The sequence below is a fragment of the Pomacea canaliculata genome, linkage group LG1 (assembly GCF_003073045.1).
Source record: "Pomacea canaliculata isolate SZHN2017 linkage group LG1, ASM307304v1, whole genome shotgun sequence".
In the NCBI taxonomy this organism is placed as follows: Eukaryota; Metazoa; Mollusca; class Gastropoda; order Architaenioglossa; family Ampullariidae; genus Pomacea; species Pomacea canaliculata.
In genome coordinates, this window is record NC_037590.1 from 25,084,460 (window position 1) to 25,106,226 (window position 21,767).

Here is a 21,767-nt window from a genome sequence, read left to right on the forward strand (position 1 = left end):
AGCATCTTGAATAAATCTGTCCTTGACCATTATTTGGCATCGTCAAGGTAGTCGCGAGCCCGTGACAGAACTGTCAGTGGCGGTCTTGAGATGCGATGAAGCAGCAAACTGTCGGACACTGCAGGTCGCCAGGTTACAGCAACACCACGCCTCGCCCCGTCATCCCATCTCTCTCCTTTCTTCTCACTCTCTGGGTTTCTGTTGCTGCAGGGACCGTTGCAGTGTCTGTCTCTGGTGCTGGAATCGTTGAACTGCTCTTGTCTCGGTGTACCGGCGTCTTTACTTGTATTTTTCTGTAATATTTTCCCTTAATTTTTATCTGTAGTGCAATATCTCAGAGCAGTTTTCTGCTGTTGTTGTTGTTGTTGTTGTTGTTGTTGTTGTTGTTGTTGTTGTTTGTGGTGCTTTATTCGCATAATAATCTCTCATTTGGGTTGACCATGTTTTAGAGCACGGATATTGCAGGTCCTTGACTTTAACTGCATACACAGTAGCCTCCAGTCTGTATTTGTCTCAGTTCCAGACAACACTGTCACAACATCCACATACAGTGTGGATCGTAACTTAGGTCACGTGAACTAACATCCAGTCAATGAATCGATACATCTTGCACAGCTTAGCCGAAAGAGCTTTAAAATTTCCATTAATTCTTCGGAGAGAAAATTACTAGAAATGACCACATAATTCCTCCATCAATATGGCCAGTCATAGTTTCCAGTCGCAATTTGTCATCCTGCCGGCACTTAAATGACGATAGGTCATGAGACAGGCGTCGTCCGTCAGACAGCGGCCCCATGGTGGACCATATGGGATGGAAACACACAAAAATGGAGGCTTTTAGATATGCCACACGCTGCGCACACCGGAAGTAGGGAGGACAGGTTGTTGGGATGAGAGAGAAGTGACGCAGGAGCACTGCTGTGACGTCCCGGTGCGTTGTGGCCGTGAGAGTGATCCACATCTCACTCCTTTCCCTCGTCACGGCCTTTCATTACATCAGATACCAACCAATCACGAAACAACGATTTCAAGCTATCGAACATTTACAAAAGTGGGAGAACATTTATGACAGCACAGCAAAACATTTCCGCCATAAATAGTAGATAAAAGCTGCACTTGTATTAATTCTGTTTTCCAACATGGCTTACAAATGTTTTGATAAACATGACAGATTGGTGCATGCAGTTGTAGGAAACAGTTATCGAGGTGGTGGACTGCAATAGCTTTTGTTGGTGGTGAACTGTTGTGACGTGTTTGGTGTCACAAACTCGCAGTGGAGTGTTGTGACGTGTTTGGTGTCACGAACTAGCAGTGGAGTGCTGTGACGTGTTTGGTGTCACAAACGCTCACTGACTGACTACGTCACGTGAAGTCATGCGCACACCGTTCAGTAGCACTTGTTATTCTCTCGTTCAGTCCAGGCAGGCATGTGAAACCAATGCATACAAATGACAGAGTTCAGAGGTCAGGGAAGTCCTGAGCTGAGAAACAGCGATGCCTGTCCAGATGACCAAGGCATCCAATCCATGGCGAGAAGGATATGTTGGACTTGACTTACTTCCACCTGAATTAGGCGCTCATTGTGCATTGTCCACTCGAGCTGGCGCGTGGGTTGTTCACGAATAGTATCACAACAATGAAGAAAATTGTGTCACGCAATGATATTTAAAAGAATGTTATGTTTAAAGAACGCAATGTTATTTAAAAGAACACATGAAACGTGGTTAAAACATTTTATTTTTAAAAAACTCAGTAGGTGCGTGTTATGTATCCCTTTGGCTTGCCCAGCATCGTCTCCCGGTATCGCCAACATCACCATAAACATCGTCTACACAGTCGGAGCTGTAGGCGGGCGTCTGCAGGCGGAGGCGTCTCTCAGTGTGCGACTGCAATTTGTGGATGTCTGTAGCTCCCACGACAATGCAATTCGTCGGCCTGCAGATTGAACCCACAAACTCTACTGTTTCAGTCCAATTCCTGCAACACAGCGCCAGCCACTCAGCCTGTCGTGGGCCTCCATGTTCTTTGCTGAACCTTCAAAAGTCGATACGCACGAAATCTCCCTCAAGATGTTTGGATGATAAAAAGACAATTGTGGAAAAAACTGGAAATGAATGGAAATTGCGTAGAAAATAAAAAGGGAAATGGATGTCACAAAGGCCGACACCAGCAAGGGTGACTCTACCATCACCACGCCTGACACCACCAGTCGACACCACCAGGCCTGACACCACAGCGGTCCTCGTACAAAGGGAAGGAGGAGGAGAGGAGGGAGGGTTGTGGGACTGGAGGACCTCTACAAGAAGCCAAAGTAACGGCCTGTCTGTGCTAACAGGGTTTGTCGCGCTGGAAAGATTTCTATGAATTTCATTAGGAAAACATTGGATATGAGACACGGGGGTTTGAATCCCGCCTGCTCGTTTTTTCTCCCCTCCCCTTTCTCTCTCTCTTACCCGTTGTCTGTATGTTCGGCTTTCAAAATCTTGTTTATGTCTCAAACGCTTTCTTTTCCGAGGGGAAAGCCTCTCTCGTTCAGAAACTTGTGTTAGTGTCGCCGTGTCACGTGATGCTGCAACATCCCGCTGTGTTCTGCTTCTCTCGTTTTCTCCTTCCCTTCCCTGCCTCCAGCTCCTGGCTGCTCGCACCCTGGTAATGATCCCTTGCACCTCAGGCGATGTCAACACAGGTTACACGTCAGAGCTGGTCATCTGTATCAATCATTCATAATACTTATTATTAGAGTTATTATTAGATTTATTATAGGTGATGGATGCCTTTTGCCCCGAGCTATTTGGAACATGAGATGATGGGTTGATGGCAATTTCTCTTCCTTTTTGCCTTTCCGTTCTGAGCGCTTCGTGTGTCCTTCCAAACTGAGAAAGGCCGAGGTCTTCCCTCCCTCCGTGATAAGAAAGGCTGGAGGTTGGTCACGTGTCCCTGGTACGTCTTCTTCAATCTTGTAATTTGCAGGTTGGGTAGATTCTGTCAGTTACCTGTGATGCTAAAAGACTTTGTAGCCACAGATGTGAGTGTGGAGTGTTTGAGTAGAAGCAGCGAAGTAAGGCAACAAACCCAGGACTGACAAGTTGCCCTGGGAATAACGTTCGACAAAGAATGTTTACTTTAAGATTATCTGATTTTGTTTACTGGTAATTATATTAAATTTTAGTCTAATCAGTCTATTTGGAATGCAGGTTAAGGTAGGAACGTTCTCGTTGAATACATGAAAACAAAACGTTTAAAGTCTATTAGCAGACAAAGATTAACGTATTCACATCTGCTCATATCAAATTTCTATGTTTGCCAGTGTGAAGCATTCTTTAATTTAGTAACTGTAAATTAACTTTTAATTGTGTCCAAAACTGGCGTGGGGTGGCGTGGGATGGTGTGGGGTGGCGTGGGGTGGGATGATGGTGTGGGTGGTGTGGGGTGGGTAGGGTTAGGTGGCGTGGGCTGACGTAGGGTTATGTGGGGTGGCGTCGGGTGGTGTGGGGTGGAGTGGGGTGGGTGGTGTGGATAGCGCGGGATAAGGTGGGGTGGGATAGGGTTAGGTGCGTGGGATGGCGTGGGGTGGCGTGGGATGGCGTGGGGTGGCGTGGGGTGGCGGGCAGCTCGAAACTGTGTAGTACAGAGTCGTTGACGCCGCTGGGTGATAGCAAGGGGTCGGCGGCGGTGCCTGCGATCAGACGGCGAGGGCAAAGTCGTCGTCGATCTATCGACTTGAGCGCGGCACGAGCGGTCAGGTGTGCGAAGCATGTAGTGTCGGCATCCGTGACTTCTGCAAGCACGTCAGACTCTACTTCCTCCACCCACCCCACCACAACCCACCTCAACCCACCCCACCCTACCCGTCACGGTTCACGACAAGCGCCACCTGCAGGACGCAGTGCGCGCGCGCTAACCTCAGCTCCGTCAGCTCCGCCTGCAGGCATCGAACGTGTTTAGTGGACGGTGGCTGCGAGTAAGGGCTGGTAACCACGTCTTGAGTGCCCAGGCGCACGATGGCAGCCCACGTGGTCTTACTGGAGGGTGAGCTGCCGCCAGTCTGCAGCTGTGCACCCGAGCACCGCGCTGATAGTTGACTGTCGAGTGGATGGGTAACGGTCACAGCACGTGACACGTGTACTGCTAGCATCTTCAGCAGCCACCAGGGTGTGTCAAACAATGACTGCGACACAGGTTTGGTCTGGAACACTTGTTGAAGGTGTCGCTGCCAGGGAGTTGCTGGTGAGAGGCATGGAGTGCTAGGACGTGTAGCGTCAAGGTCCGTTGGTCGTCAGGTCAGGTGTGTGTAGTTCCAGCTGTTCCTGCAACACGTGCTCTTGGTCCTCCGTGTTGTTGGCTCAAAGCCTATCCTCCCCACCCCCAAATTCCCTGGACACCACCGAACTCCCCGGACACCGAGCTGCAGGAAATTAAATAGAGGGTATCACGTTGACATAGTCGCTTTGTTGCTGTCTCATTCTGTCCACGTCACGTATTCTGTGTCACCACGCGTGAAGGATGTCTGGCCACTTCCTGCGGGACATCCCCCTCCGCGCGCTGCAGAGAAAGGTTGGTGACGAGCGCGTGACTCTGCTGCAGGCCTGCTACGACAACCCGCTCTTCGCCGACGACGACGACAAGGAGCGCGAAGCGCACGCCAAAGGAGGTGGCCCACGGCCCACAGGAGGGCAGGATGGTCACGTGACGGCGCCCAGGGACTATGTGCACACCTTGCCGCCCACGGAGATGAGATTCACGACCAAGTCCCGGCGGAGCATCCTGCTGAGGTTCATCTTCAGCGTCCTCTTCCTCGCTCTGGTCGTCGCCCTCATCATCGGCCTCTTCGTTCACTTTCTTCGTGAGTACACGTTCCCTTTCTCTCCTCCTTTATTTCTCTTTAATAATCCTCGTGACTTCTTATTTCTCTCCCTTTAATAATAATAATTGTATAGCGCATTTTCCAAATTTTGGTAGGCACAATATGATTTAAAAGTAAACTGCACAAATAAATAAATATACTCTCAAAATAAGCATAGTATACATACACAGAGCAAAATCAGCAAATGCTATACACTTATTAAACATAGCAAATAAATATAAAAGCAAAAATCTCACAAAGTGAGGTGGCTGTGACAGTTAAAAATAAGGTGGACAAAGGTTTGTTTCAACACTTGGTTTAAACTTACTGTTCTGACCAAACTTCTAAAGGGAAACACGGTTGAAACAAGAGCACGTGCTTTTTAATTCCAAGGGAGCATCAGTGAGCGCGATGGTGCTTAGTATGGAGCGAGAGGCAGAATGGCACAAGACACTCACACGGCTTTTTGGTCATCACAGATACAAAATACAATCAGAGGGAAATGTAGAGAGAAAATATATGGTCGGTAGGTGAGACAAAAGGGCAATATCCGTACATATATGTAAGTCTCTCTCTATATATTTCTATACATAAAAATAATACTCAGCGTGTGCTTCAGACAATGCAAACAATTCAACTAGTCATGTCAAGAGAAAGATTCAAATTTCAAAAGAAAATTAAAAGACACATTTAATTCTTTTTGTTAATTTCATCATACACAAAATATCAAATTAAGTTGAAAGCATCGTCTGCTTGCTTGTTGTACATCCTGTGATGTATCGCTCATGTCTCATGGGACTCGGACAAGAAAAAACACACGTAGTAATATTTTGTTCTTTCAGTTGTTTTTATTCCTTCATTCTTTCATTCATTAACGCAAAGATTTTAAAAGTTTGTAGTCGTTGACTGATGTTTAGAATGTCCACAGTCGCCAATGCACTGTGACAGGTGGTGTTCAGGACCAGGATGTAGGTGTGTATACCAAGAGTTTGGCGGCTTAGTCTGACAGTCGTCGTGTGTCGAGCACACAGCTGCGGTGTGAAGACGATCTCTGTAATGGAGGGTCAGGGTTTCTTTCCTTTTTTAAGAGCAGAAAATGGCCTCTATAGGTCGTTAAGCACTGCTCACATCTGCATCCAACGCCATTGGCTTCAGGGCAAGACGAGGGCGAGTCTAAAAATAGCTTCTGGCTACTGGAGGCAGGTCTTGGTATCGGTCCTTGGTTTAGTTGAGGGGAAGTCGAAAATGGGCGAAACACTCGTGACATTAATGAAAGTGTTGTCTCAAATGGGATTGGATAAATGTAGGCGCCCATGTTTTACTTTAAATGATTGTAGAGATTGTTGCTTTGAATATTACGAAATCAGATTTGAGCATTTCTGTCTCAGTTAATGGTGGAGGTAGGTCTGATTATTGTAGTGTAACATTGTAGTGAGAAGAGAAGGAGTGGGGGAAAGTGGGGCGGGGCCATCAGAGTTGTTGGAGGGATGGTGTTCACTGGTTGATGTGTGGACACTGTTTGAAACCTCTCATCGTTAACATTTTCTGCCTTGAAACTTCATTCTTTGGACATCAGTGCATGAAACAAATAGTATACATGAGAAAATGCGTGGCAGGTGTCATCACAGTTTATGTTTGATTAGGACGTTCTAGGCCCTGGTGATCTACTACAAAAATGTATTACTGTCATCGCGATGCTGCTGGCAAGGGTTTAAAGACCTACGTGACTTCTTGAGACTTACTGAGTGCACCAACTGTTCATTTTTTTCTCCATACATTCCTTTGCTGACCATTCTTGGCTGTGTCGGCTGGCCAAAGGATGTGACAGTACTATAACGCAACCTATGATCAAGTGCAATCAGTTCAGTATCAAAGAAAGGGATGCATTTAAAAGGCACTTATAGCTAAGATAATAAATGCCGATAGTTTAATTCTTTTTTCACTGCATTCAGACAAACAGTCTGGCATTGGGCCACGAAAACATAGCCTGTGGAGGATGGTGTGGAGGATGGTGTGGAGGATGGTGTGGAGGATGGTGTGGAGGCTGGGCCGAGGGCTGTCTGTCTCAGTGTGCGTGCCGAGACTTCAGTAAGCGTGATTCTGCTGTAGAACCATCAGCTTTAGTGACAGTCTACTACTTTCTCTGCGTTTCAATTGACTCCTTCAAGCAAATGATTAACAATAAATAGTCCAGGGATAAGATAGGACGAGGCAGTTAAGCTTGAAAGCGCCATTGATTTGCCAATTTGCTGTAAACTCCGATCACTTCCTCGGCGACGGTGGGACTCGCCTACAATGTCGCAGTCCGAACTGGCCTCGAGTTTCTCCCATAATGGTATCTCTTACTTCTGCCGAGGAAATAAAGTTACAGACACAAAGCATTGTCCTAGTCCTGTCAACAAAGTCAAGCAGCCTACCCTGCCCTCCTGTCTTACAAGGTTCACAGCACCAACATAGACAGAGACTTTGCCAAGACTTGTCCTCATTCGACTTTTGCTTTTACTGTGTGTTGCTACATAAGGTCTCTGATGTGCGTTCTGTTTAGGGTGACTTTTCCAAAATGGTCTGTGACACATAGGTGGTCTGTTATGGCCTGTGCCCACGCAACTGTTGTTTTGAACCAGCATGAGATGGTGTCACGTGATGTAAAGGTGTGCCGTGGCCGACTAGGTGTTGGCGATCTAACCTCACTCCAACTTCACCAAAGGGGTCAGTCGTTGGCCCTGTTGTCTTCAGTCTGTGCGTCTCTCCTTTGTCGGCCATTATCACTGTCCATCACATCAAACATCGTGTCTACACCGTTAACTCTCAACTCCAAGACAGTGACTCACCTGACGACGTACAGACGCTGTTGACTCCAACATCCACTCGCAACAAAGACATCGATAACTGGATGACAATCAACAAAAGTTACTTACTTACTGATGACAAGATCGAAGCCGTTCTTATTGGCAAATCTCGCTCAGCTTCCTGACACACTGTCTCCCCAACTCAGTAATGTTATCATTCCTTCGAACTGAGCTAAGAACCCGAGTTTCGTATTTAACAACACTTTGCCCGATCCCATTTGTCACCCATGCTGCCGCCGACACATTAGCCACATCCAGAAATATCTTCAGGCAGATGCTAGCATTAAACTTGTTCTCATCGACTAATGTAACTCTGGAACTTCTGCTGGCCTTCCTCATTTCCATCCTTATTCTTCAGCTTGGTGAAAACAACGCCGCCCGTCTCCTCTTCCGTAAAAAAAAAACTGATTATCCCACTCCTCTCCTTACACCATCCACCTGGCTCCCGGTGTCTAAGCTCATTCAATATCCTGTCAACATCCTCTGTTATGTGTCTTAATAGTTCTGCCCCTCTGTATACAACTGTCCGAATAGTGACTTAGCAAATCTTGGTCAGTACCACTCCTTATTCTGAGTTGTCTCTTCTGTCGCTCGTAAAATGTAGAAATAGAAGCTTCTCTCGAGACTCCTTATCTTGTCTCGGTGTCCCTCCGGAGAGTAACTGTGTGACAGGAGTGAGTGTGAGGGGAGCAGTGTTCGCTCTTGACCGACCATTTTAGCTTGACCATGCGATTGTTTAAAGAAGAAGGTGCGCCTGGTGCTGACATCGTGCTGTAAAGTGAGCTGTCCATGCCTTGGTGAGATAGGCGAGACAGAGATCACCCAACATACACTAGTGTACTTGGAGGACGAGGTGTGCGAGTTGGTTGATGCCTGGTCCTGGTATTCAATGGATTCCAGCATGTCTGCCTCTGGTCGGACTGTTTACTGTGTTCCTGTGTGTCTACTATTTGTATTCATCAGTTCCTGCTGGTGCTTGAGGTGTAACTCTGCAGATTGTTGTGTAACTCCCTGTAATAAGCAAGATAATGCTTACACTGTAACAATGGTAAATAAGATATTGCTTGTATTGTAACACTGATAAGTAACTAGTCGAGCTACCGGTGTTGACTTTTAGCAGTCTCTCTCTCTCACACAAACACAAACACACTCACATTTCTGAAACTATGTCATTATTCAAGTTTGTCCTACACAGTAGAAGTATGTCACATTTTTTTCTTGCGAAGTATTTTCCCTTAGATCATCTTGAAAAAAGGAGAAAGTAAATCTCCTGAGCACTGTACCCCAATGAAACATTCCATGGCCAAACCACAGATAACAAAAATATTTCTTGCCAAATTTTGAGGATCGGACAAATCGTGTGCATCTGTGTTACAACCACTTACACCTACAGACATTTTTATATCTATATACATCTATATACATGTATACATCCATCACCAAACTGCTTTAGAGCATTATAAAAGTGGTAGAGATATTGTAAGTAGCTGATTGCGAGGTCAAATTGCAATAAGCTGATAAATAACATGCTGCTAATGAAGCATGACCCTAATAAGTCAAGAAGAAGAGTGTATAAATGTAAGACTGTGGACCAGCAGCAGTCTGTTTTATCATAAATCACCAGTGATGTTGGTCGTTCCTCGCCTGCGAGTGTCTGACAAGTGATTCTGTCATCCAGCTTTTGCTTCTTTATAAGCATCTAGTGCGCATGTCCACGACTTCACTTCCTCCGTCCTGTACAGAACTGTGAGGGATGCAAGTGTAACTATACAGGACACACACTTGTTGCTCGTCCTATCAATGTATGTGGAGGGCAAGTATGACCGGGTACCTAGGACTTTGTCCAGCTGTACGACTCCAGTCCGCCTGCTGGCACTTGTCGACCACTTCCTGTGGAGTAGAATAATGGCTGTATATAGTGTATATAGTGACTTGGTAGCTTAGAGCATCTACTAGCGGCAAATACTAGGCTTCCATCTATGTTTGGGATCTAGTATGCTATCATCGGGAAAAGAAGGCAAAGGGTTAGTCTTTGAGTAAACAACTGTGCCTTTGTACTGTCAGACCCAGACACACGCCGACAAAAGTGATCGGGCATCTTTAATGCGCTTTCATGACGTCAGGACACGTGACACAGGTGGACACCCGGCGCAGCAACCGCAAATGTCGGAGAGAACGAGTATCCCGAGTACTGTGCTCTTGTCAGGGTATGCTGACAGTCAGACACTGTCACATCATCCTTAGTGTTGGAGCATAACACTTCAATATTTGAAAGACTTTATTTTTATTTGTTTCTCAAGCTATCAAACATTCGTCGGTGTTAGTAACTTTTCAAATATTCCGCTGTGTCTTATCTAACACACGATTCAGATACACAAGCTTCATCCAGCACTGTTTATAAGAAATGTAGAACAGGGAATTTCTTTCTAACGAGTTTTCAAACTGTGTTAAAATGGTTTGTCACGTTGCGGTGTGGTGAGGAGAATGGCCATTGTACAGTCAACAGCGCCATGGCCGGGGATGGAGAGGTTATTTTTGTCTTCCTGTGATTGCCGGCTCAAGCGGCTCTGGCGGCCAACACTCGCCGAGTTTTCCCTAATAACATTCATTGATGACGAGGCTGCAAAAAACTGCTTGGCAGTGATGCCCGAGATCGATGGACGCAGGTCGTAATTTCTGCACATCTCAGTTACGGGGGGGAGGGTGAGAGGCGGCGTCACCTTACTCTCGTCTCCTTCTCTACAAATACCAGGTTACACTTGCTGACAGTCGGAGAACGAGAAACAAACAAGCTTCCCTCGTCTCACCTCTGCCACGTCTCCTCTACTTGTTACACGGAGAATGCGGCATTGAGTTTGTTAGCGAGGATCTGTAAGTCCTCACTTGCTGACTGCAGGATGGAGGGAGGAAAGGGAGACTAATGCTGTCACGGCGTTTGAAAGGAGGAGGAGTCTGAGAGCAGCTAGCCCCCAACCCTCCCAACCCCCCGCACACCCTGACACTGCTGACACTACCAGCTGGCAACTATTTCAAGTTGTGACACTGTTGATACGTGTCAGTTGGCAAATATTCAGACTGTGACACTGTTGACATGTGTCAGGTGGCAATCACTCCAAGACAGCGACTCTCACCACACTCAGAAATCTGCGTGGACACGGACAAGAGGAACCTGCGATAGTTTGCTGACAGTTTTTTATTGTATAGAAGTGTCATGACCCCAGCATTCGGAAATATTTGGCTGGAAACGCTCAACATTGTATAGAACGTGTCATTACAATCATCCTGAGCAAAAGTATGTAAACTGACTTGAGTTTATTGCCATATAATCACTCGAAACAATTATTCTTTCTTTGAAGTGAGTATTTAGTCTAAGTGAGCCTCAACATCACATCTATTCACTCACCCACACACTCTCAAAGTAAAAATAATTGCTTAGCTAAGGCAACCCGATGATAATCTACTCAGTGCTCACGTCGACAGATTTGCTCATAATGTTGAGATATATCTGATCGAAATTTATTAGTTACAAAAAGTCAAGGGAATGTGGTGTAAAATTCAGTTTCACTGTTTATGATCACCCAACACACACACACAGGTGCACGAGCGTTGTCTTCTATGTGACTCAAAGGAAGTCGATCGTCGTTGGTGCATTTACGTAAAGAGGAATGGTTCGTTGTTCCCACAAGGCAGTGTGAGACTGTCTTTACACACCACAAGGCAGTGTGACACGGCCTTTACTCGTCACGTGACACATTTCGGCAAGGGAAGTCTTGTACAGGAAGCCTGTCCATGTTTACGCTGCTTGATGAGGTAGCGGACATGGGCGACTCGTATATCAGATGGCATATAATGAAATCCTCCAAACAGCTGAATGCACGGCCTCAGAAAACACTCCAGCGGATAGCTAGCGGCAGTTCTGTAGATATCTGCAAGTGGCCTCCCATCTGGATGGCACTTTGCCCTCGGAAATGCACGTCCCCGGGCAGGCCGGTAAACAGGATGGGGACGGGCAGGCACGTGCACAAGAAAGAGTTCAGGCAGACAGGCAGACAGGCAGACAGGCAGACGCGAAATACGAGAAAATAAAGATTATATCACGCAGACAGACAGACTCGAAATAAGTGTCAAATAAGGGTTAGGCCGGGCAGACGGACACCACAAGATAATGCCGAACCAAGAAGAAAACCTTCGTCCACATTCTTAAATTTCGTATCCTGAGAAATCTCTCGCACATCCGGGTCTCAGAAGCGTATCACATTTCATCAAAATTCTTTCATCGATTTCTGAAAAACTATAATAAAATTATTAACAAGAACGATTTGGTTATATTTGTGACCCTCTCGCCCCCTCTCCCAAAAATAATCAAACCCCTCTCTTATTTTTATGGAAATGGCGAATCAAGATTAAAAGATAGATTCTGACATTTTCTATCGTTCGCGCTTGAAATTTCGAGTTGCAAAAGAAAGATGAATTACAATTCTGAATAAAACATCGCTCAGGCGGAACAAGGATGCCGCCATGTTTTGTTGCCTAGTGACCTCATGGAAGCAGTGTACCAGCTGTGTGCCTAATTGGCAATAAATCGGGATGATGTCCTGCCCACCTGTGTGTGTGCTGAGCAGGAGGCATTAATTAGCATGTGCGTGACGACCGCCAGTCAAGCTGAGTAGTCATCAGCAGCACCAACCTCCTCTCCACGAGGATTGCGCGTGTCGGAGGGCGAGCGGCTACTTAGTCACAAGAAGCATTTACAGGTCTCTTCTCTCATCCCTCCCATGTGTTACCTTTCCGATCAGGCTTTCACATTTTCTCATTCTCAATAGAAGGATTTCTATGGAAACGACAAAGTTGTTTTAATATCAATTGATTAACAATTGATTTTTTTCTTATTTTTAACAGCAGCTCAAACACTGAATACCTACCGTTGCCATTTCAGTCTAGTAAGGGATTCCCAGTGCTTGTCATAAGCTTAATTTGGCATGATGAACAGCTTAGTTCATACTTGTCATAGAGTTGAAAAATGAACTCCGGCGATTTATCCAAGAAATAACTACCAGGTTATAGGAACAAGTAAGGGAAGTATTAATTTGGGTTGAAATGATAAATTCTGAAGTTTTAAATCGTGTCTGGTCCAATTTTCGGGTTATAAAAGACACATTTACTTGCAATCGCATCTGAAGTCCGCCATGTGTGCAAAGAAAGCGGAGAGAAGCGAGGGCGTGACGTAGGCGTTCTCGCTCGGCGAGAAAAGTGTCGACCGAGGTCGGGGTACATCTGTACAGCAGGATCGGTGATACAATGTACTTGTACAGACTGTACTTTGTAGTAAACCTCATGAAATGGCTGAGCCAGACCCCGTCCAGCCTCGACATTGCAGCGTTTGTTGTTGCGATGCTGCGGAATATCTATCGTAGACCTGGCATCCTGGACAGGGTCGCTGCCCAGCACCTCAAGCTGCTGACTTCTTTGAGCTGGAGTCCGTTCATGTAGATGTCTGCTTTGTCGTCAATGGCCGTGACTTTACACCTGTCTGTGCTAGTGTTCATTCCACATGCGTCTGTCTGTCTGTCTGTCTGTCTGTCCGGTCTTGTAATGTTGTTAGTGCCTTCTATCAGATCGATGTCGTCTGCAAAGCGATGGCTGGAGATCGGCCTTCCGCAGATGGAAATGGAAATGCGATGGTCGTGGAGAGCTTCATGCATGATATTCTCCAGAAAAATGTTGAGCAGAACATACGATAAGGTGCGTCGTTGACGGACGCCTGCTGTCGCCCACATCTGATTACCCATCAGCACTGCGCTTAGATAACTTGGACAAGACCATCTTTGGTGTTGAATTTTCGCACCACGTGCCATATACTCTCGTCTCTGACTTCGTCAAAAGTTTTTCTAAAATCTATTGTTGTTATAGGTGATGCTGAAGTTTATTCTCTATCAGGATGTGAAGTTAAAGATCTGCTTATCTGTGCCCCTACCTAGTCCCACACGTAGCAATGTGCCCACATCATAAACAGAAGAGGTCAAACCCATCAACTGGAATGAAGGTCGCATGCATACATAATTCTCCGAAATCGCCCATGCATGTTTTGCCAGCGACTGAATAGGACAACAATGTCTCAGCATGTAAGTGTTCTTAAACAGGGTTATCGAGTACGATCCCATTAAGCAGTGAAGTGGAGTGGAGCTGGCTAAACAGAGGGAAGGGGAGCGTGGAGTTGTGCGCCTTTAATGAATCACAAAAAATGGGGTCCGGCAGGTGAGGCTGATGGCGTCGCGTGTCACTCAGACCCCAGTAAGGTGCTTCTTGCTACAAAGTTTCTAACCTCTTATGAATAAACGTTCATGCGTTTTACAGCGTGCATGCGGGGTGTGACGTATAAGGAGGTTCGTTCAGTTTTCTAATCTTCTTCTTTCACACTCAAGAGATCGTCGACTTTATAACTTCTTCACAACGATTGCCATGTTGAACTATGCAGCTGCCACATTGAAACTCTTTGTTACTGTTTGTGACTTTATCCTCTGTCATGCCAGTCTGCTTACACTGACATCCATGTGCTCTTATCGCCGTTGGAGACCACTGTCGTCAACCGCTCTGTGGCTTGGACAGACGAGCTTGTGACGATTCCAGTCCTTGACTCCTGGACCTGCCTGCTGTGCTGTGGTCGGTGTTTGTTATCTCAGTCTGTACCTTTGCTTATCTATGTTTTCTTATTCCTTAGAATCTTATGCGGCATGCTTCTTTGCTCTCTCTCTCTGTGTGCTCGTTGTGAGAAGGAGTCACTTTCACGTCAATCGATCCGACCCTTGTACTGTTATTTACGAATTATCGAACCGGAAATGACGCAATCAAGACTAGCCTGGCGGGACTGGCTTCAGACCATTGTCTTTTCCTGATGTGCTCACAAAGGCGTCTGGGAAAAAAACATAGATAACGGTGCTGACATACATCCCAGACATTGACTGTGTGGCCAGCATAGGACACTGCCTATTATTTTCTCCCAGTTCTTCCGGCGTTTTTTAAAAATGTAAATGCGATATTCATGTATTGGAAATGAGCGTCTGACAAATATTAGTGGCCTGCTGCGAGTAATTTGATGTAACTCCCTTTCCCCCACCAACATCAAGATGGCGAAGTTATAATGAGGCTGTGTTAACTCGACATAACCAATCAAGTTTGCACTGTCCTCACCTGTAGTCGTCCTGCCTCTGTCCAGGGGTTTGCATAATGAAGACGGATCACACGCCTGTCGACAGGTCTGTGCACGTGACTCTAGTGAGCGAGGAGGGGACAGGGAGACTGTGAACACCACAGATGAACACTGGCAGCGCCAAACGCTGGCAGGTCGTCCTCGAGGGATGAGTCTGTGATGTGAGGAGCAGTGACATAATGTTGAGACTTGGTAACAGCCACCCGTGATTATATGGGCGGCAATATAATATTTAATGTCTATTTAGAATGTACCTATAGCCTGTTGAGTATTGAAACTGATGATAGGTCATGGCTACAGATGACTGCTCCAGGTAAAGAAATGCGAACAAGGATTGTTGCGATGTATAAGCGGGCTTTTGGCGAACTGACTATCATAGAGGGTCTGTAGGCATCCGGTGGTGCCAGAGTATTGACAGTCTGTTGGGCTGATCTTGCGAGAGGGTTGGCAGGTGAAGACAGCAAGTGTCTAGTGTGGATGGTTGTGCCGGTGCTTGAGCCCTCAGGTTGGACTATCCACGGTGCTGTTCGCCATGATGGTTCAGCTCAGGAGGTGGCAAGACTAACTTGCTTCATTGCCACCTTGCAGAGAGACAAGGCCGGCCGACTGGTAGCGTGAATTATGTGAGTGTTGGAATGTAACAGCGTCTGGTTGGGTGTAGGTGTCACAAAGGCCTGTGTGTCCCACGGTTGCCGCGGACCAACCGCATCCACACACAGATATCCAAACGCGCGCGCACACACACACACGTGTATTGGGGGGAGGGAGAGAGACATGGGACAGAAAGTGAAAATGCAAACTGAGCAGAACATCACTCAGATCAGTTTAAGTCCAGGAAAAATTTGTAGACGCGTGATTCCAGCAAATGTTGGTAACACAAATGGGATTTCTGTTCAAATAAAGATATTCCAGAGAAACTCTGGACTGGGAAGAATGCCCATAGAAAAAGGGAGAAAGCTGGTGGAAGGGGAAGAGGTCAGAGGAAGGCTACAGGACGTTACGTCACGAACAGTGTGCACGACACTACAGAGGTCACCAGGTCATGGTGTGAGGACAGCAACACCAGATGCTGAGCTTAAAATTAGTCTAAGAATTCGTCTACCCATTGTTAACTGCTGTCTGGTGGGAGCTGTACACAACTACACTGTTTGACCCCTGTGTACAATGTGAGGGTCGATTGACAGACACGTACAGAGGGACGGATAACGGCCAAGGCACACGTCTGTTTACTTTGATGTCAATGCGAAATGATTTTCAACATTAATATCCTAATAATATCTCCATTTCGGCCATAACTAACAGCATGAAAAGCTACTCTTGCAAAGCACAAAAGAACCGTTATTAACACAGGCAGAAGCTTTGATCCATGCTTGAAAGACCAGAAGAACAACAGCAGCAACAGCGCCGTGTAAAGCCGGGTATCGAACACGACTTGTAACGCACCGAGTACTATGGCTGTACATGCTCAACAGAACAATAAATAAACAAGTAAATTATGGCAGCCGCTAACATTTGACAGCTTCATGTTTACAAGAGGTAGAGGTCACTTAAGGTTTGTTGCCTGTTGTTGCGATGGTTACGGGTGTGCACTAACGAAGTAGTGTGCTTGACACGGTGTGGGTGTGTGGTTGAGTGGACTGTACGACATCGGATTGGGCGATGGACCTGTTCTACGCATGTACAAACACCCAAACACGCCTGCCAACATACTTAGGCAGGCTGCTTTCAATACTCTGTTAACTCGTTTAGAAGTTGTTTGACTTCTAGGCATGAACAAGAAATAGCTATGCAACATATACAGCTAACGTAGCTAAGATCAAATGCATCTTCTACAAAAATTACAATACATCATATACATCATAGTCAAAGCACAGAATTGACATGAGAAAATAAGTGTTTAAGATTTTAAAATAAGTATAGCATTATAGGCTAGGAAAAAATTCTTTATATGAAGGTTTGTAGCGACGACGAACATATAGAGGATATTTTATTTTGTAAGGATAAACCACCGTCAGACAGCGCTAGCAGGTAGCATCAAAACATCAGCCAGCAAAGGTCATCAGGTCAACTAACAACAACGATACAGCACGAGCAATCAGCACCAAACATCATTGCTGTTAATGTTTATTGAACCCGCCAATATGCAAGCTGGTTAAAAAAATCTGTTGAAACCAACCAGTTATGAACTCCACTCTTTGTTATGTACAAAAGCTCACTACACAAAGTTAATAAAATATATATATTAATGTTTGTTTTAGCTAAATATCCTACAAGTTCTACCAGATCCTCCCACTAGTCCAGCCATGCTCTTGTTCTTCTAGTCCTGTCAGCTCAGAAAGCTATTTCACTGGTGAAACTATTGAGGATGAGTGGAGAAGGTGCGGGGGATAAAAGAGTTCCAGTCTTGTAGACCTTTAATCAGTTAAAAATGTTTATGACTAGTTCAATGCTATCTCATGACTAGACTTCCTTATTTCAAACTCGATCTAGTGACTTCTCTTTCTCCTTCCTTTATCTTCATTATCGTACTTCTCTTTTTTCTGATCTCCCTTTTTTCCTTTCTGTTCCTTCTCTTCCGTTTCCTTTGCTTTACAGGTTAACGTGTGCTGGTCTGTGTGTGTTTCAGAGAATCAAGATTCCTCTATACGCACATCGCCCTCATCTGGTGAGAAACACCTGGACTCCACCTCCAGCGACTTGCGTGCAGGGAGCGAGAGAGAGAGAGCGAGCGAGCAAGAGAGAGAACGCGAATGTATGTATGCATGTATATCTCTGTGTATGTGTGTGTGTACTGCTATGTCTGTGTGGAGTATGTGTGCATGCGCGTATGAGCGTCGGTCTGAGCGTGTATGACAGAACACGACCTCCCCTCCCCCATCCCATCACAGGGAGGCGGCAAACGACTAACAGTCACAGAGACCGTTGGTGCATGGGTCTGACCCAACTAGACTATTTGTTGTCACATCCAGGGCGCTCAGAACACTATTGAGCCTGGAACCCCTCTAAAGGAAACTTATTTTCCAGGTGTTTAAACTCCCCCCACCCACACACACACCCGTCAGAGCGGCTTTTTCACTCGTCTACTTCTTCTCTTCCCCATCCTACTCTTTGCTTTCTGAATGATGGTGTAGTGAGTGTAATTCACACCACTCACGGTGTTAAGGGGATTTGCTGTTTGTCCTTCTAGTAATTCATAGCATACGACTTCTTCTCTTTTTTTTTTTTCTTTTTTGCCGTGATTGTAATTTATTCTTTTCACGGTGACCGTTGTTTGTGTTTTCACAATGTTTGTCATTTGTGCTGTTTGCAGTGATAACTATAAGCAGCCGAGTGCAAGGCAGCCTTATGATAGAAGATGGCCCATTTTCTGTATATAGAGAAGGATATGGAGACAACAGCTCGGCTCACTTCAACATTTTACAAGAATCCTTTCAGTTCAAGGTAATGTTCGCTTGAGAAATCTCTTATGTTCTTTCTCTGCGTGTGGCTCCTGTCAACATGGCCGTGATATTGGTGCTGGCTTGCGTAAAACATCACTTTTCCCTCTTTTTAAGTACCTAAGCCCTGCTTTTAATTGCCAACTATAAATGGGATATAAACACTGACAATACTGTTAAACGTAGTTAGCAAAGCTGGACAAGTTTTCAGTCAACACAGCAGTAGAGCCACCACTTGGTGGCTTGCGCCTTGTCGATTCACAGAGCGGGAGCCTTGTGCTCCTGGCAGGTCTCACCAAGCCCAACAGGTCTGTCAGGGGAGAGGCCAGACTAAAATATTGCACCCTGGCCCTCCAGGTCGGGGGTTTTGCTAACAACTCACTCATATAAAAACAAAAGCTGTTACAGAAACCGCAACAATACCACAACATGGGCCTGGTCAGGAAGAGTCCTTTCTAGAAGAGCTTATGACGCATGCTGGTGAAAGCATTAGGGAGGCCAGCTTGCCGACTCATCTTTTGACCAAGACAAGAACCAGGATAGGGACCTGCAACATCAGAACCTTCTATGACAGTGGCAAGTCAGCTCAAGTGGAAAGAGAAATGAGCAAATACAACATCAGGGTTCTCAGGTTATGCGAAACTAGATGGTATGAAACTGGCCACACCAGACTAACATCAGGAGAAACCGTTATTTACTCTGGCCACAAAGACATGGACCACAATCATACCCAGGGTGTAGCACTGCTGATGTCAACAGAGGCAACAAAGGCACTGATGGCCTGGGAACAATTATCACCACGGCTCATGTCTGCAAGATTCAATGCCAAAGGAAGGAAGATCACCATCATCCAGTGCTATGCACCAACCAATGCAGCAGAGGAAGAGGAAAAAGAAGACTTCTACAGCTCCCTGCAGTCTCTTCTTGACCACACACCTAGAAGAGATCCGAAGATCATTATGGGAGACCTAAATGCCAAAGTGGGAGATGATAACACCAACAGGGAGCTCATCATGGGAAGACATGGCTTCGACACCCGCAATGAAAACAGGGAGCTCTTCACAGACTTCTGCACTTTCAATGACCATGTCATAGGTGGCACTGTGTTCCCAAAAATATACACAAGACAACTTGGACTTCCGCTGATGGCCTGACAGAAAACCAGATTGACCATATAACAGTTATATTTGTACCGTTAGAGATTGATGGCATGTTGTTTGTTGTGTAGGATGTGTGGACATCACATTTGGTTTTCAGAATATTATTCAGGTGTCTGATGAGTGCAACACAGGGACGAGGGGTGTGGCCACACAGAGAGAATCGTCTTGTCTGCTCACACAAGTGGCTGACTTCATTTTTATAATTATGTACATCCTCACTTTTCAGTAATGCGAGTTTCTAAAACATTGTACATTTTTCACGAGTTTCCATGGACACAAGGATGGCTGGAATAATGACGTCAAGCTCTCGTGATCGCGTGAGGGTGGCGAGAGGAGACCGGGAGATTACGTCATACAGGGTGTCATACGTCATACGTCATACAGCCGTTCTCAAGGTGTTTAACGTCTCCAGTGACCACTGTACGGGCTGGGGTCCATAAACATCGAGTAAGCTGATTAGAAACTGTCTCAGTGCCATCATTATTTATGAACTTGTTTATCTTTTTTTCAGATGGATCATATTTTTAAGACAAGTCGATTTATGGACGTGTACAGCAGAACTGATATTTTACGAATCAGGTAAAAGGTTTTAGTTAAAACACGAGCTCCTGTAACATGGCTTTTAGTCTCAGAGCGTGGTTGTGTGCCCATCCTTATGTATCTGTGTGTGTGTGCGCGCGCATATGTGTGTAGGTGGGTGTGTGCGTGCGTGTGTGTGTGTGTGTGTGTGGGTGTGTGTGAGTGAGACACAGAAAAGTGGAAAGAAGGTAGTAACTATGTTTCTATTCTGTAACTCCACTGTATCATATCCGCCACCTACTCACTATTGAATCCTTTTAAAATGCACTGATAACACCTCTTCCGTAAATATTCTAACAACCTTTCCCATAATGCAAGTCCTTTTTCACATCCTTCCTTTTACAATATCATGTTACTCTCAGCTCTTGTTCTTGTTATTTGGTTCCTCTTTGTGTTTTCTGTATTTGATTTTATTCTTCGTTTAGTACGGTTGTTTTTTCTTTTATAGTTCAAATGTTGTTTGTTTGTTTCCCTGTCCCTCGTATGCTGTCCTTGTTTTGTTCTTGTTCTTCAGCGCTAAGAGCATGCTGCTTAGGAGTGTGAGTATGCACTTTACAAATTGTCCATTTATTATTATTATCATCATCATCATTATTATTATCATCATCAGCTAAAGTGCATTTTGTGTTGACACTTTAAAGTTTCGGAAGGTCGACATGAGCTGAGTTGTAACTGCCCATGTAGACAGTTCTTACACCGCTACATGTATCTACATCTGTTTGTCTGTCAGCCGAGGAAGTGTCGTGCTACACTTTGTTATTCGCTTGAAAGAACCGCGCTCGCTGACGTCACAAGACGTGAGGGAAATGGTGAGGCTGATCCAAGATGGTCTCCAGGACAGCATCATTGCCGTCAACAGGGAGTCGGTCTACTTGAAGCCTGATGGTAGGTTACCGTGACGTCAGCCTGTGACGTCGTCAGTGTATGACTTGTTGTGTCTGCCGGTGACGTCACTACACCAGATCATCTCACATCGTCATGCATATCTTACATCGTGCATGTGCGCTGTACCAACATTTCAGTCATTTAAGCTCATGCGCTTATTTTCGAATGCAAGTTCGTTCGTTTGTGTGACGAGGAAAACGTTGCATATTCCGAGTTTCTGTACACAGGTATATATAGCTTGGTAGTTTCAGATTTCATGACTATTTTGATAATGTTTGATATTAACTGTATAGAACTGAGGTTGAGCTTTGTCTTCATTCAGTAATCAGTTTCATGGTCACCGCTATTCTCTATTTATAAATTCAATAAATACGTATGTCCAGTTTATTTATAAGGTCTCCAAAATTCTCTTTTTCCTATTAAGTTTTCTGTTGAATTAGATCAGTCACTATCTCCGCCATACTTGCTCTCCATGGAAGACAGTTATCGGAAGAGAACCCACCGACGTGGAATAAAAGACGATTTAAAAAAAAAAATAACCTATTCAGAGCTGATGAATAAGGGATTTTAGTCGCTACCTACGAGTAACAGATTTACACACCCTGGTTAGGCTAAAACGAAAGGTAATCGTGTTTTCATGAACATAAACTCCTTTTTTGAACATTTTCTTTGAAGTTGTGACACCAGACACCGAGATATTGTAAATCTCCTGTCTCCAGTTCTGCCCACGCACTTTCAATCGTTTTGTCGGCATGCATTATACAAACTACCCAGTGACTCAGCTGATGTAGTCCCACCCTTTAGACA

General features: G+C 45.4%; 1 protein-coding gene across 1 annotated transcript in view; it reads left to right on the forward strand.

The window, feature by feature from the left end:
* Positions 1-21,767, forward strand: part of LOC112560750 (atrial natriuretic peptide-converting enzyme-like) — a 55,710-nt gene that overhangs the window by 20,804 nt on the left and 13,139 nt on the right. Inside the window, exons 2-6 of the mRNA XM_025232790.1 lie at positions 4,503-4,843; positions 17,526-17,651; positions 18,210-18,340; positions 20,008-20,075; positions 20,806-20,960. Of these exons, the coding sequence (XP_025088575.1) occupies positions 4,503-4,843; positions 17,526-17,651; positions 18,210-18,340; positions 20,008-20,075; positions 20,806-20,960 (821 nt within the window). The remainder of the gene's footprint in view (positions 1-4,502; positions 4,844-17,525; positions 17,652-18,209; positions 18,341-20,007; positions 20,076-20,805; positions 20,961-21,767) is intronic.